At 40.8% G+C, this 17368-nt stretch overlaps 1 protein-coding gene across 1 annotated transcript in view; it reads left to right on the forward strand.

Annotated features, from left to right (window-relative positions):
• fhod3a (formin homology 2 domain containing 3a) overlaps window positions 1–16405 on the forward strand; it is a 60570-nt gene extending 44165 nt beyond the window's left edge. Inside the window, 8 exon segments of the mRNA XM_082186437.1 lie at window positions 798–917; window positions 1570–1731; window positions 2235–2425; window positions 3624–3828; window positions 8625–8648; window positions 9501–9705; window positions 13722–13880; window positions 14886–16405. Of these exon segments, the coding sequence (XP_082042563.1) occupies window positions 798–917; window positions 1570–1731; window positions 2235–2425; window positions 3624–3828; window positions 8625–8648; window positions 9501–9705; window positions 13722–13880; window positions 14886–14965 (1146 nt within the window). The 3' untranslated portion in view covers window positions 14966–16405.
• Window positions 16406–17368: the final 963 nt, after the last annotated feature.

Genomic DNA, 17368 nt, shown 5'->3' on the forward strand with positions numbered 1-17368 from the left:
GATAACTCTCTCTCTCTCTCTCTCTCTCTCTCTCCGGTAAATTCCTCAGGGTTTTATCTGTCCTCTGACGCAGGAGATGTTCTCAGTCTAATTGACGGGAACATCGTGTGCCACAAACAAAACACTCTAATAACGAGAAGCACATTTGTTTTCCCCTCCATCTGAGATCCTGCAGAAACAGAGTCACCTGTGTCTAGATCATAGACCGTATAAAACACTGGGCGTAGTGTGTGTGACGTCACCCGTAGTGTTTCTGAAGTGTTTCTGAAGCCCAAAGTGGGCGGAGCCGGCCGTCGCCATCTTGGCAGCGTCACTCCCGCATAAACGAAAATGTGCAGCGAGGCGGATTAGCTGAGGTGACGTGACGCTAACAGACAGCAGACAAACGCTAGTAGTGACATCAGCGGCAATCCACCTGTCACTCAAGTGGCCACGCCCTTAATTATGCAGAACTTTAAGGCTTAATATAATTTAAACGGATGAGTTTAAAAAAAATATTCACCCCCTCACAGTCGTCATGAAGGGCTAAATCAGCTGTATAGACCAAAACCACTTTTTCAAAACCACTGTGTTTCTCTGCTGTAGAGTTGGGCATTTTAACATGCGGGTCTATGGGACTGACTCTCCTCTGCAGCCGGCCTCTAGTGGCCAGTCCATGAACTGCAGTTTAACTCACTTCAGTGTTGATTCAAGAGAGAGACGGGAAGGTTGCAGCTCGATTTGCCGCTCATCTTGCGTGTGACATCATGCATTTAACAGCTCAGTTAATTAACGATGCAATGTTTCTGCTCTGACAGGAAGTGGCTGAGCCACTACAGGACCTGAAGGAGGGCATGGATCAGCTGGAGAAAAACAAAACGCTGCGGGTTATCCTGTCCACTCTGCTCGCCATCGGGAACTTCCTGAACGGCTCTAACGTGAGGTTTTATCACGACACACATTTAAAGGTGCAGTGTGTACGTTTTAGCGGCACTTGGTGGTGAGGTTACGAATTGCACCCAACAGAAGTTACGGTGGCCGACAGGAAGTGATGTCGTCGTCTGAGACAGCAGAGAGTAGACAGTTAAACAATGAGGTTTCTTTACAAAGATAAATTAAGAAATTATGTTTACTTAATTATTCAGTAAAACGATGTTATTGCGAATATTATTGTCACTTGTTCATCATTGTGTCAGTGTTTTATTCGCTGACTGTAGCTCACTTCTTATCATGAAGAACAACAGTGACGAAACACGTTTGTCCGCTCAGGGCCACCGTAGAAACATGTCGATGTAAGGAGACCCGCGGTGTGTGTAGAGAGAAATGCCTCATTCTAAGCTAATAAACACATGACGGTTCATTATTTAAGGTCTTTATACACCACTGAAAACATAGAAATGTATATGATATTGCATTTCTGTCAACAGATCCTCCTAAATATTACACACTGCACCTTTAAATATTCCATAAATTTGTGTTTAAATTCATTATATTACAAACGTTCCGTTAGCGTCAGTGGAGGAGCGTTTGCTGGTAGCTTTGAGAGCTGTGTTTTGATGTTCAGTCATGATCATGATCATGTGTGCGCAGGCGAAAGGCTTCGATCTGAGTTATCTGGAGAAGGTTCCTGAAGTGAAGGACACGGTGCACAAGCAGTCTCTCCTGCATCACGTCTGCAGTCTCGTGGTGGAGAACTTCCCCGAGAGCACTGACCTGTACTCCGAGATAGGAGCCCTCACACGCTCCGCCAAGGTACGACACCACACACACACACACACACACACACACTATATATATATATATATACTGTATATGCCTAAACGAATCAAACTAAGGGAGAAAACGCACCGGATTCAGAAACAAAAGCTCCAAACGAGTCAAGTGTGAAAACGCCATAAAATGAAAATATTAAAATAAAATGTAATTCAGAATATGTCTAAATGTCATAATCATTTGTTAACAGACAAGTATTCATTACTTCAATGAGCTCATTGTTTCTGCAGTAAATTTTTACATTGTTTAAATTAATACATTTTTAGCTAACTGTGATTTTGCATGTGTACATTTCTGAAATACATAACTTAGTCAGTTTCCTCTGATAACAGATCACTCTAAACTGTAATATGGACTCATGCACTTTCTGTAAAGCTTATTTGAAATGATGTGTGTTGTGAAAAGCGCTATACACATAAATGTGAATTGAATTGAATAGAATATGAGTGAAAGCTGTAGAAGTATCTGGTGTCGTTCTGCAGGTGGATTTCGATCAGCTGCAGGAGAGCCTGACTCAGATGGAGTGGCGCTGCAAAGCATCATGGGATCACCTGAAAGTCATCGCAAAGCACGAGATGAAGCCGGTGCTGAAGCAGAAGATGTCGGACTTCCTGAAGGACTGCGCCGAGAGAATCATCATCCTCAAAATCGTCCACCGCAGAATCATGAACAGGTGAAGCGGAGAAAACACAGTCCAGGTCTAGTGTAATGCTGGTTATACGTTTGTGTCTGAAATATTAAATCTGGGCCATGAAGTAACAGCAGTGGAGAAGCAGCTTGATAATCAAGAGCAGGGTTTGAAACTTTTTCACTACATTTCTAAGTTACCGGCCATTCAGAACTTCTACTAGCCAAAAAAGAGAGAGAAATGAAGCAGATTAAAGTCGGCATGAAACGGAAGTTGAGATTGTCATTTTTTCCTTGTTGTGACGTATATCCGAGTGAAACGGCTTCTGAAATTTGAAAAAAATGTAGGGCGGGGCTTGATTTTGTCCTTCGGGAATTGATTGGATCGTTGGAGGTTGGGCGTTGCAAACAAAATGGAGGCAGATTTGAATGCCAGTTTACATTCAGTTGTGGAGGATTTCTCTCCACCGGACTCCCCACCGTTACCCTCCCATGAAGGATTTTTTATTGAGGAGCCCGGCGACGAGAACGAGGACGAGCAGCTACATTTTCAGGCAGGAATCAGCCCATATTTATATGAGCCTCCTGCGAACCAAGATGAGTCAAGTCAAGTTATCAGTCAAGTTCACCATCGAGAGCATCTCGACGTGTCCGATAAGTAAATAACTGGATTTAGATAAGATAGATAGCCTACCATTCGGACACTTCGAGATGCTCTCGAGGGTGAACTTGACTGATAACTTGACTTGACTCAAAACGAGACAGACACCGATAGCCGCACCCTCATCGGCTCTGGCCGCACCCTTTCGCCATGGCACGTGACCGAAAGAGAAGAGGGGTCGTTTCGAGGGGGGAGGGAAGGGTAATGTATTTGATTAAAGATTATAAGGGTAAATGAATTTTAAAAAAAATAATGAAGTGCACAGATAAATCATTTATAATAAACACTACAATATTACATATAAAAAGAAGATTTGTCAAATTTGATTTCATGCCGACTTTAACATCACAGTTTATATATATATATATATATGTTTATCATGATGAATCACGAGTATTTGCGCTAAATCTGCGCAGATTTGACTTACATGAACTTCCCCAGCAAACTGAGTAAACATAATAAGTAACACTCGTGATTTGACAGCGTTTTTCGCCACAGATGAGTTTTATGTGTTTTTTTGGTTGGCGGGTGTTAGTTTCACACCCTGATCCAGATGATTGTGAATGTGGTGTTTCCACACCAGGTTTCACTCGTTCCTGCTGTTCCTGGGACACCCGGCCTACAGCGTACGGGACATCAGTGTGACGCGCTTCAGTAAGATCATCAGCGAGTTCGCGCTGGAGTATCGGACCACACGCGACCGGGTCCTGCAGCAGAAACAGAAACGGGCCGATCACAGAGAGAGGAACAAGACACGCGGAAAGATGATCACAGACCTCAACACACAGGTGAGCTAACACTGACCTCAACACACAGACCTCAACACACAGACCTCAACACACACAGACCTCAACACACAGGTGAGCTAACACTGACCTCAACACACACAGGCCTCAACACACACAGACCTCAATACACAGACCTCAACACACAGGTGAGCTAACACAGACCTCAACACACAGACCTCAACACACACAGACCTCAACACACAGACCTCAACACACAGGTGAGCTAACACAGACCTCAACACACAGACCTCAACACACACAGACCTCAACACACAGGTGAGCTAACACTGACCTCAACACACACAGGCCTCAACACACACAGACCTCAACACACAGACCTCAACACACACAGACCTCAACACACACAGACCTCAACACACACAGGCCTCAACACACTGACCTCAACACACACAGGCCTCAACACACACAGGCCTCAACACACACAGACCTCAACACACACAGGCCTCAACACACTGACCTCAACACACACAGGCCTCAACACACAGACCTCAACACACAGACCTCAACACACAGACCTCAACACACACAGACCTCAACACACAGGTGAGCTAACACTGACCTCAACACACACAGGCCTCAACACACACAGACCTCAACACACAGACCTCAACACACACAGACCTCAACACACACAGACCTCAACACACACAGGCCTCAACACACTGACCTCAACACACACAGGCCTCAACACACACAGGCCTCAACACACACAGACCTCAACACACACAGGCCTCAACACACTGACCTCAACACACACAGACCTCAACACACAGTCCTCAACACACAGACCTCAACACACAGACCTCAACACACAGGCCTCAACACACAGGCCTCAACACACAGGCCTCAACACACAGACCTCAACACACAGGCCTCAACACACAGGCCTCAACACACAGGCCTCAACACACAGGCCTCAACACACAGACCTCAACACACAGGCCTCAACACACAGGCCTCAACACACAGGCCTCAACACACAGACCTCAACACACAGGCCTCAACACACAGACCTCAACACACAGGCCTCAACACACAGACCTCAACACACAGGCCTCAACACACAGGCCTCAACACACAGACCTCAACACACAGGCCTCAACACACAGGCCTCAACACACAGGCCTCAACACACAGGCCTCAACACACAGACCTCAACACACAGACCTCAACACACAGACCTCAACACACAGACCTCAACACACAGACCTCAACACACAGGCCTCAACACACAGGCCTCAACACACAGACCTCAACACACAGGCCTCAACACACAGACCCCAACACACAGGCCTCAACACACAGGCCTCAACACACAGGCCTCAACACACAGGCCTCAACACACAGGCCTCAACACACACAGGCCTCAACACACAGACCTCAACACACAGGCCTCAACACACAGGCCTCAACACACACAGGCCTCAACACACAGACCTCAACACACAGACCTCAACACACATGCCTCAACACACAGGCCTCAACACACAGACCTCAACACACAGACCTCAACACACAGGCCTTAACACACAGACCTCAACACACAGACCTCAACACACAGGCCTCAACACACAGGCCTCAACACACAGGCCTCAACACACAGGCCTCAACACACAGACCTCAACACACAGGCCTCAACACACAGGCCTCAACACACAGACCTCAACACACAGACCTCAACACACAGGCCTCAACACACAGGCCTCAACACACAGGCCTCAACACACAGGCCTCAACACACAGACCTCAACACACAGACCTAAACACACAGACCTCAACACACAGACCTCAACACACAGACCTCAACACACAGGCCTCAACACACAGGCCTCAACACACAGGCCTCAACACACAGACCTCAACACACACACAGGCCTCAACACACACACAGGCCTCAACACACACACAGGCCTCAACACACACACAGGCCTCAACACACACAGGCCTCAACACATAGGCCTCAACACACAGGCCTCAACACACAGGCCTCAACACACAGGCCTCAACACACAGGCCTCAACACACAGACCTCAACACACACACAGGCCTCAACACACACACAGGCCTCAACACACACACAGGCCTCAACACACAGGCCTCAACACACACAGACCTCAACACACACAGGCCTCAACACATAGGCCTCAACACACAGGCCTCAACACACAGGCCTCAACACACAGGCCTCAACACACAGGCCTCAACACACAGACCTCAACACACAGACCTCAACACACACACAGGCCTCAACACACACACAGGCCTCAACACACACACAGGCCTCAACACACAGGGCTCAACACACAGACCTCAACACACAGACCTCAACACACAGGCCTCAACACACAGGCCTCAACACACAGACCTCAACACACAGACCTCAACACACAGACCTCAACACACAGGCCTCAACACACAGGCCTCAACACACAGGCCTCAACACACAGACCTCAACACACAGACCTCAACACACACACAGGCCTCAACACACACACAGGCCTCAACACACAGGCCTCAACACACACACAGGCCTCAACACACACACAGGCCTCAACACACAGGCCTCAACACACAGACCTCAACACACAGACCTCAACACACAGGCCTCAACACACAGACCTCAACACACAGACCTCAACACACAGGCCTCAACACACAGGCCTCAACACACAGGCCTCAACACACAGGCCTCAACACACAGGCCTCAACACACAGGCCTCAACACACAGACCTCAACACACAGACCTCAACACACAGACCTCAACACACAGGCCTCAACACACAGGCCTCAACACACAGGCCTCAACACACAGGCCTCAACACACAGACCTCAACACACAGACCTCAACACACACACAGGCCTCAACACACACACAGGCCTCAACACACACACAGGCCTCAACACACAGGCCTCAACACACACAGACCTCAACACACACAGGCCTCAACACACAGGTGAGCTTCAGTACAGGCCTCAACACACAGGTGACATTCACTTCATATTTCAATAATTTATTACACTTATTCTGATTTCAATAACACATTCACATGTTCTTGGGTCTGTGATGTTGGTTAATGGTCACATGGCATGCAGGTAAACAAGTAAAATATTACTTTTTTTTAGCATTATGTAGTTTTATTTTGATTTTTAAATTATTCATTTTGATTTTGCATTTTTATGGTATTAAAGTAAGTGTTTTATTTTGATTGTTTTTATTTTAAAATGATTTATATTTTATTAAAATGTTTATGGTTTTAGTTCATTTTAGTAAGTTATTTGGTTTATTAGTTTTATTTTGATCATTTTAATTTTTTAATGTTTTATTTTATGATTTGAATTGATTTTAGTCATTTTTATTTTACTTTTTTATGATTTTAATTATTTTTATTAAGTGTTCTATTATGGTTGTTTTTATTTTTAGTAGATGTTCTATTTTCTTTTTTTATTGTGTAGTTATATTTTTGTATTTTACATTTATGATTTGAATTTATTTTAGTAAATGTTTTATTTTTATATTTTATTTTAAAATAATTTACTTATATATCTATGATTTTAATTAATTTCAGAAATTGTTCTGTTTAGATTTTTTATTTAAAATGATTTATTTTTAATTTACATTCTTATGATTTTACTTAATTTTAGTGTTTCATTTTAAAATGTTTTATTTTTATGATTTTAATTGTTTTTAGTGCACGTTTTATTTCGATTGTTTTTATTTTTAAATAATTTTAAATAAACATTTTTATGAATTTAATTAAGTGTTCAATTATGGTTGTTTTAATTTTTTTAGTAGGTGTTCTATTTTTTTTACTTTTTTATTTAATAATTTATTTTTATTTGACATTTTTATGGTGTGGTGTTTTACTTTGATTGTTTTTATTTTTAAATCATTTTTATTGTAATTTTAGTATAGTATATACATTTTTTTAAATTTGGTGTAGTATAGTAATTTTATCATAATCATTTCATGAGCTCACGGTCCTCTTCCACTCCTCAGAGTATTAGTGTGTTGTGTTCGGTGCGATGGTAAAGAGGAGTGTGATGTGTGTGTGTGACACAGATCCTCACACACTGAGTGCTAATGTTCCCCGCAGGCCTGAAGAAGTCGTGATGATGTGTTTGAGCGTTTACTCTGGCCTCTTCAGATCATCATTCGCTCGCCTCTATTCACACTCTGACGCGTGTGTGTGTGTGTGTGTGTGTTTTAGCTGATGGTCTATCCCGGATGAGATATGGCTCGACTTCACTTGAGTGAGTTTGCAGCTGTTTAAACACGGAGACATCGGGACTGAAGTAACACATGGAGGAGCAGCTTCTGTGTCCTCCATCAGTTTAACTCTTGCGATGCTTCACTGCTACGTCCCTGAAATGCTAATAATTGGGAACAAGTGTTGTATTCTGACGAGAGTCAGATGTGCTCTATAATGAGCTCTGAATCATCTGAGAGCTCACGTACAGGACCTGTTTGAGAGCTGTCAGTGATTTAATTATTCACTGATGAGTCTCGTTATTCTTGTCATTTATATCATGACACTGTTGTGATATTATTCTTGCAACTTTGACAAAAAACAAACTCAACCGGCTAAGAACGTAATTGTGCTCTGAAATCCACTTTAGTTATGAACAAATGAATACCAAACAAAAAGAATAACAATATTATCAGCCAGTTATTGGTCTAAGTAGGTCTCTGCTGATTCGCTGGAGAGACTCAGGGGTGATCCAGAATCACTGTAAGCCGTCTGTTCATTCTTCATTTCTCTGTCTCTCACCACAGACTGATGATGAAGAGGACAGTGAGGTATGAGCGTGTTTGTTCTCCGTCTGCCAGATATTAACCGCTAATGTCTTAATAACTTGATGATTGTTAAAGCTCACAGCATCACTGATTGAGTCTCACTGAATAACCCTGTACAGATTTACTAACCTGGAAATGCTCACGTTGTCTTGATTTGGTCTGGCGTGTGTGTGTGTGTGTGTGTGTGTGTGTTATCTTGAGAGTTTCAGGTAGATTATAGATTGTTAACTGCAGTCGATCTGTGCAAATGATTCCTTACATCAGAAATTCCCAAACTTTTTTTGTCAGCCAAACCCATTTGACCTGAAATATTTTCTCGAAGTTGCAAAAAGATTTTAGGTTTAATATTTATTCATCAACACATTCACATGTTCATGGTTTTCTGATGTCAGTTAATGGTCACATGACATGCAGGTAAACAAATAAACTATGTATGTTTTAGTGTTTTATATTGATTGTTTTTATTTTAAAATGACAAATTTCTTATTTTATCTTTATTTTAATCTTATTTATTGAAAAAATATGATTTCATTAATAAAAAATTTTTATTTTAATATTACATATTTATGATTATATTCATTTTATTTTGATCACTTTTATTTTAAATGTATTTAACAATTTTTTTATGATTTTATTTATTGTATTAAGTGTTTTGTTTTGATTGCTTTTATTTAAAAATTATTATTTTTTAATAACATTTTTATGATTTAATTAATTATGAACTATTTTCGTCATCTCATGAAACCCCAGTTTGGCAAACCCTGTTATATATTACAGACAGAAAGATCAGGCAGCTGTAATCATGTCTAAAGATGTTGTTGTGTAGTCAGTGACGGTGTGTGTGTGTGTGTCCAGGCGGGTCGGGTGTGTGTGAGCAGCAGTGCTCCTCCTGTCGGGCCGCAGACGCAGCCGCAGACGCAGGGTCTGTGTCACGCTGAAGACACCGCCGAACACGAGCAGATGAAGGCGGTGCTGAAGACCAGCGTTCAGAGCAGCGACAGCAGCGACACCACTGTGGTTCCAGCCCTGCGGACACGCACACGCACACGAGCCAGCAGAGGTGAGACACACACACACACACACACACACACGCACGCACACGAGCCAGCAGAGGTGAGACACACACACACACACACACACACACACACACACACGCACGCACGCACACGAGCCAGCAGAGGTGAGACACACACACACACACACACACACACACACACACACACACACGCACGCACACACACACGCACGCACACGAGCCAGCAGAGGTGAGACACACACACACACACACACACACACACACACACACACACACACGCACACACACACACACGCACACAAGCCAGCAGAGGTGAGACACACACACACACACACACACACACGCACGCACACGAGCCAGCAGAGGTGAGACACACACACACACACACACACACACACACACACACACACGCACGCACACGAGCCAGCAGAGGTGAGACACACACACACACACACACACACACACACACACACGCACGCACACGAGCCAGCAGAGGTGAGACACACACACACACACACACACACACACACACACACACACACACACAATCATGTAAGCATTAAAGGGATAGTTCACCCAAAAATGAAAATTAGCCCATGATTTACTCTCCCTCAAGTCATCCTAGATGTATATGACATTCTTCTTTCAGACGAATACAATCAGAGTTATATTACAAAATGTCCTGACTCTTCCAAGATAAAAGTGCATCTATCCATCATTAAAGTGCATCTATCCATCATAAAAGTGCATCTATCCATCATAAAAGTGCATCTGTCCATCATTAAAGTGCATCTGTCCATCATTAAAGTGCATCTGTCCATCATTAAAGTGCATCTGTCCATCATTAAAGTGCATCTGTCCATCATTAAAGTGCATCTGTCCATCATAAAAGTGCATCTATCCATCATAAAAGTGCATCTGTCCATCATTAAAGTGCATCTGTCCATCATTAAAGTGCATCTGTCCATCATTAAAGTGCATCTATCCATCATAAGTGCCTCTATCCATCATAAAAGTGCATCTGTCCATCATTAAAGTGCATCTGTCCATCATTAAAGTGCATCTGTCCATCATTAAAGTGCATCTATCCATCATTAAAGTGCATCTGTCCATCATAAAAGTGCATCTATCCATCATAAAAGTGCATCTATCCATCATAAAAGTGCATCTGTCCATCATAAAGTGCATCTGTCCATCATAAAAGTGCATCTGTCCATCATAAGTGCCTCTATCCATCATTAAAGTGCATCTGTCCATCATAAAAGTGCATCTGTCCATCATAAAAGTGCATCTGTCCATCATAAAAGTGCATCTGTCCATCATAAGTGCCTCTATCCATCATTAAAGTGCATCTGTCCATCATAAAAGTGCATCTGTCCATCATAAAAGTGCATCTGTCCATCATAAAAGTGCATCTGTCCATCATAAGTGCCTCTATCCATCATTAAAGTGCATCTATCCATCATAAAAGTGCATCTGTCCATCATAAAAGTGCATCTGTCCATCATAAGTGCCTCTATCCATCATTAAAGTGCATCTGTCCATCATAAAAGTGCATCTATCCATCATAAAAGTGCATCTGTCCATCATAAAAGTGCATCTATCCATCATAAAAGTGCATCTGTCCATCATAAAAGTGCATCTGTCCATCATAAGTGCCTCTATCCATCATTAAAGTGCATCTATCCATCATAAAAGTGCATCTGTCCATCATAAAAGTGCATCTGTCCATCATAAAAGTGCATCTATCCATCATAAAAGTGCATCTGTCCATCATAAAAGTGCATCTGTCCATCATAAAAGTGCATCTATCCATCATAAAAGTGCATCTATCCATCATAAAAGTGCATCTGTCCATCATAAAAGTGCATCTATCCATCATAAAAGTGCATCTGTCCATCATAAAAGTGCATCTGTCCATCATAAGTGCCTCTATCCATCATTAAAGTGCATCTATCCATCATTAAAGTGCATCTGTCCATCATAAAAGTGCATCTATCCATCATAAAAGTGCATCTATCCATCATAAAAGTGCCTCTATCCATCATAAAAGTGCATCTATCCATCATAAAAGTGCATCTGTCCATCATAAAAGTGCATCTGTCCATCATTAAAGTGCATCTATCCATCATAAAAGTGCATCTGTCCATCATTAAAGTGCATCTGTCCATCATAAAAGTGCATCTGTCCATCATAAAAGTGCATCTATCCATCATAAAAGTGCATCTATCCATCATAAAAGTGCATCTGTCCATCATAAAAGTGCATCTGTCCATCATAAAAGCGCATCTGTCCATCATAAGTGCCTCTATCCATCATAAAAGTGCATCTATCCATCATAAAAGTGCATCTATCCATCATAAAAGTGCATCTATCCATCATAAAAGTGCATCTATCCATCATAAAAGTGCATCTGTCCATCATTAAAGTGCATCTATCCATCATAAAAGTGCATCTGTCCATCATAAAAGTGCATCTATCCATCATAAAAGTGCATCTGTCCATCATAAAAGTGCATCTATCCATCATAAAAGTGCATCTATCCATCATAAAAGTGCATCTATCCATCATAAAAGTGCATCTATCCATCATAAAAGTGCATCTGTCCATCATTAAAGTGCATCTGTCCATCATAAAAGTGCATCTATCCATCATAAGTGCCTCTATCCATCATAAAAGTGCATCTATCCATCATAAAAGTGCATCTATCCATCATAAAAGTGCATCTGTCCATCATAAAAGTGCATCTGTCCATCATAAAAGTGCATCTGTCCATCATAAGTGCCTCTATCCATCATTAAAGTGCATCTATCCATCATAAAAGTGCATCTGTCCATCATAAAAGTGCATCTGTCCATCATAAAAGTGCATCTATCCATCATAAAAGTGCATCTGTCCATCATAAAAGTGCATCTATCCATCATAAAAGTGCATCTATCCATCATAAAAGTGCATCTATCCATCATAAAAGTGCATCTATCCATCATAAAAGTGCATCTGTCCATCATTAAAGTGCATCTGTCCATCATAAAAGTGCATCTATCCATCATAAGTGCCTCTATCCATCATAAAAGTGCATCTATCCATCATAAAAGTGCATCTATCCATCATAAAAGTGCATCTGTCCATCATAAAAGTGCATCTGTCCATCATAAAAGTGCATCTGTCCATCATAAGTGCCTCTATCCATCATTAAAGTGCATCTATCCATCATAAAAGTGCATCTGTCCATCATAAAAGTGCATCTGTCCATCATAAAAGTGCATCTATCCATCATAAAAGTGCATCTGTCCATCATAAAAGTGCATCTGTCCATCATAAAAGTGCATCTATCCATCATAAGTGCCTCTATCCATCATAAAAGTGCATCTATCCATCATAAAAGTGCATCTGTCCATCATTAAAGTGCATCTATCCATCATAAAAGTGCCTCTATCCATCATAAAAGTGCATCTATCCATCATAAAAGTGCATCTATCCATCATTAAAGTGCATCTGTCCATCATTAAAGTGCATCTGTCCATCATAAAAGTGCATCTGTCCATCATAAAAGTGCATCTATCCATCATAAAAGTGCATCTGTCCATCATAAAAGTGCATCTATCCATCATAAAAGTGCATCTGTCCATCATAAAGTGCTCCACACTGCTCTGGGGGGTTAATAAAGGCCTTCTGAAGTGAAGCGATGCGTTTGTGTAAGAAAAATATCCATATTTAAAACTTTATCGACTAAAATAACTATCTTCCGGCAGACTGTAACACTTGACCCTGACGCACAACGTATTGACGATAGATGAGGATAGAGCAAAACACTGGTCACGAATTAGAGTCTTAAACGAGAATTTTTAAAGAGAAATGTGGGAGGAGCTTGAGTTTGTGTTTGTTTGCACCGCGAGAGGCTCAAAGCTTACGCTAGTCCTCATGGGTCAATCATGGGCTGATGTTCATTTCTGGGTGAACTATCCCTTTATCATGTAGAACACACTGAGATAAACAGACCTGCATCCTCCTCATGTGTGTGTGTGTTTCTCTCTCTGTAGGACGCACCGCATTGGCTGCGGCGAACGAAGAGTCCCGGTGTGTGACGGACGACGCTGCCGATGACATCATGGACAGGATCGTGCGTTCGGCCACTCAGAGTCCCAGAGAACGAGTGCAACCCCGCGAACGACGACGCTCACGCCTAAACCGAAAATCATGTACGTTAATCTCTTAAAGGATTAGTTCACTTCAGAATTAGAATCTCCTGATAGTTTACTCTCCTCCTCGTCATCCAAGATGTTCATGTCTTTCTTTCTTCAGTGGAAAAGAAATGAAGGTTTTTGAGGAAAACACTCCAGATGTTCCTCCATATAGTGACTTCAATGGGGTCCAACGGGTCGAAGGTCCAGATGTGAGTTTCAGTGCAGCTTCAAAGTCTCGACACGATCCAGCCGAGGAATAAGAGTCTTATCTAGACAAACCAGCGGACATTATATAACAAAATAAACAATTATATACTTTTTAACCACTAATCCTCATCTTGCACTAGCTGTGATGCGACACACATTACGTGATCAGGTTGAAAGGTCACGCGTGTTCCGGTTCCGAAATGTAGAATAGGGTGAAAATCTCCTCCGACATTGTTGTTTTACCTTTTATTTATAAAAAAAAATTGTAAATGGTGTTTGACTTAGTCTTTGCACATTCACTTTATAAACACTAGGTCTGTTCTTCCGCCTACCTTTCAACCTGATCACGTAATGTGTGGCGCATCACAGCGAGAGCAAGACCAGCATTTGTGGATAAAAAGTATATAATTGTTTATTTTGTTATATAATGTCGGCTGGTTTGTCTAGATAAGACTCTTATTCCTCGGCTGGATCGTGTCGAGACTTTGAAGCTGCACTGAAACTCACATCTGGACCTTCGACCCGTTGGACCCCATTGAAGACACTATATGGAGAAACATCTGGAGTGTTTTCCTCAAAAACCTTCATTTCTTTTCCACTGAAGAAAGAAAGACATGAACATCTTGGATGACGTTCTTATCAGGAAATTTTCATTCTGAAGTGAACTCCTCCTTTAACCCTGTGAAGTCTGACAGTGTTTTTGAAATGGAACAGTTTAGACTTTAGACTAAATGTGTGTTTATAGGGTTAATAACCAGTTACTCTAGCAAATGTTATTGATTAAAGCTGATCATGATTGTTCTTGTGTCTCAGTGAGAAGGACTCTGAAGGGTGGTTTGACCCCAGAAGAAGCCCAGGCGCTGGGATTCGACACGTCGGAGATGCCGGTGTAACGGGACGTCCCGAACTGAACCACACTGACGCTTTTGCCTTCCCAGAACTCACCTCAGGACAACACAATACCCAAAAAACATATTTTTAACGAATCACCTGATCATATATAGAGTGACGTCACTGCTCCGCCTCCTTTACATGCGTTTTATTCTAAGCCACGCCCTCTCATTACATCACACCACACCAGCCAATCACAAGCCTGCACTGTGACTTTTTTTTTAAATTAGTGCAAATGAGTGAAACGACGTCATAGAAAAGGTGAGAATATGTTTTTGCCCCCGGATGAACATTAACTCAGGGTTTTCACTGTATTCTCCATTTTAATTATTTCTATTTAAAACTCATCTCGAATGGAAAACAGAGGAGTGATGAAATGAAGCTTCAAATCACTTCGTTTGCATCAGTCAGATCAGTAAAATTGTTTTAATCAGACTGTGGTCTGATCCTTTGGTTTATTTATTATAAAATGTATAAGATAAGAGCATTAAGTATGTTTATAGACAGTTTTTAGACAGTGAATCAGGTTTAAAACACACACAGACTTGAGATGTTAAGACTATTGTTGAGTTTTATATCTTTCGCCATATTGCAATTCTGGTGTGTTTTAAATGACGTGTGTCTGTGCTTTTTGAAAAATGACCCGTTTTATGATGGCAAATGCTGCAAATCCTCTGCTGTCTCTGTAGGCGTCTTCTGTCTGAGAGTTATAGAAGATTTCAATGTGCCTTTGACACAGAAGGAACTGGAATAATAAACTCATTCATGGGGTTTGGCCAAATCTGAGGATCCGTCACATCATGCGTGTTTTATTACATTCAGTTTGTTGTTGGAGTTGTTCTCCAGGTCCTGCTTCTGATTGTGTGTTTCGGAGGAGTTTTTGTTGGTTCAAGCTGTAATAAGAACCATCATGTTGCACCTTAACGTCCATTAATATGGGATTTTTATGAGAAAACAAGACTTATATAAATAACTAAAGATATAAATAACTAAAGATTTAAAGGAAATCTACATCAGATGCATTCTGTCTCCAGAAACTGTCAAATGTACAGAACGGTGAAACTATTTTTGACAATGAACGAGACTGTAAAAATGTTAATGCCCTTTTGTTTTGTGTTTTTGTAGATTGCTGCCTGATAGATTTTCTGTACATGTTAATTTAAAAAAGTGTTTTAGAGGACGTGCTCAGATCTCGTCAGCAAAAAGAGTAGGTTTTAGTTTACAGTGTTTGAACAGAAACTTGTGTTGAGTTTTACTGATATTTCAGAACTCAGAACACAGACTTGCACGATCCACACCACTTGTCTGTTTTACGTTCAGATGTTACGCCTGTAACGTTCAGTAGTGAACTCAGTTTGCAGAATTGAAAGCCTTGTACTGTAACATTTTTCCACTTTGATCCGCATGCGTTCACCACCGGCAATAAATCCTTCCTGAAGCAAGACTTGTGTTTGATTGGATGTGTGTTTCTGATCATGTTATTGAGATAACGTCCTTCAATACATAAACATCTTCGTATTAATGCATTTATGTATATTTTATTTGTTATTTTTCATTTTATTTTTATTTTAATGATTTGTTCACTTTAAAAAAATGATTGTAATTTTAACTGTAAAAGACTGTAAAAAGTACTACCGTAAAACCTGTTAACTGGTTAATAGTAAGCACTATCAAAGTCCCTTTCAAGGAAAGTCTCGGACATCCAATCTCTACTTGAATGGGGGAATCCGAAATCTTAAAAACCTGAACTCACATTTAAATACCATATTTCAAATTAGTAACGAAATCTGACATAAAATGTCCCATAAATGTAAGTTAGAAAGAAAGAAAGATTAGTCAGAAAGAAAGAATGAAGATTAGTTAGAAAGAAAGAAAAAAGAAAGAAAGATTAGTTGGAAAGAAAGAATGAAAGAAAGATTATTTAGAAAGATGGATTAGTTAGAAAGAAAGAAAGATTAGTTAGAAAGAAAGAAAAAAGATAGAAAGATTAGTTAGAAAGAAAGATTAGTTAGACAAAAGATAGAAAGATTAGTTAGAAAAAAGAAAGAAAGATTAGTTAGAAAGAAAAATGAGATTAGTTAGAAAAAAGAAAGAAAGATTAGTCAGAAAAAAAGATTAGTTAGAAAGAAAATGAAAGAAAGATTAGTTAGAAAGATATTTTAGTTAGAAAGAAAGATAGATTAGATAGAAAGAAAAATTTGTTAGAAAGAAGGATAGATTAGAAAAAGATGAGTTAGTAAGAAAGAAAGAGATTAGTTAGAAAGAAAGATTAGCTAGAAAGAAAGAAAGATTAGTTAGAGAGAAATAAAGAGATTAGTTAGAAAGAAAGAAAGATTAGTTAGAAAGAAAGAAAAAGATAGAAAGATTAGTTAGAAAGATTAGTTAGAAAGAAGGATAGATTAGAA

The sequence above is a fragment of the Leuciscus leuciscus genome (genome assembly GCF_965113295.1).
Source record: "Leuciscus leuciscus genome assembly, chromosome: 12".
In the NCBI taxonomy this organism is placed as follows: domain Eukaryota; kingdom Metazoa; phylum Chordata; class Actinopteri; order Cypriniformes; family Leuciscidae; genus Leuciscus; species Leuciscus leuciscus.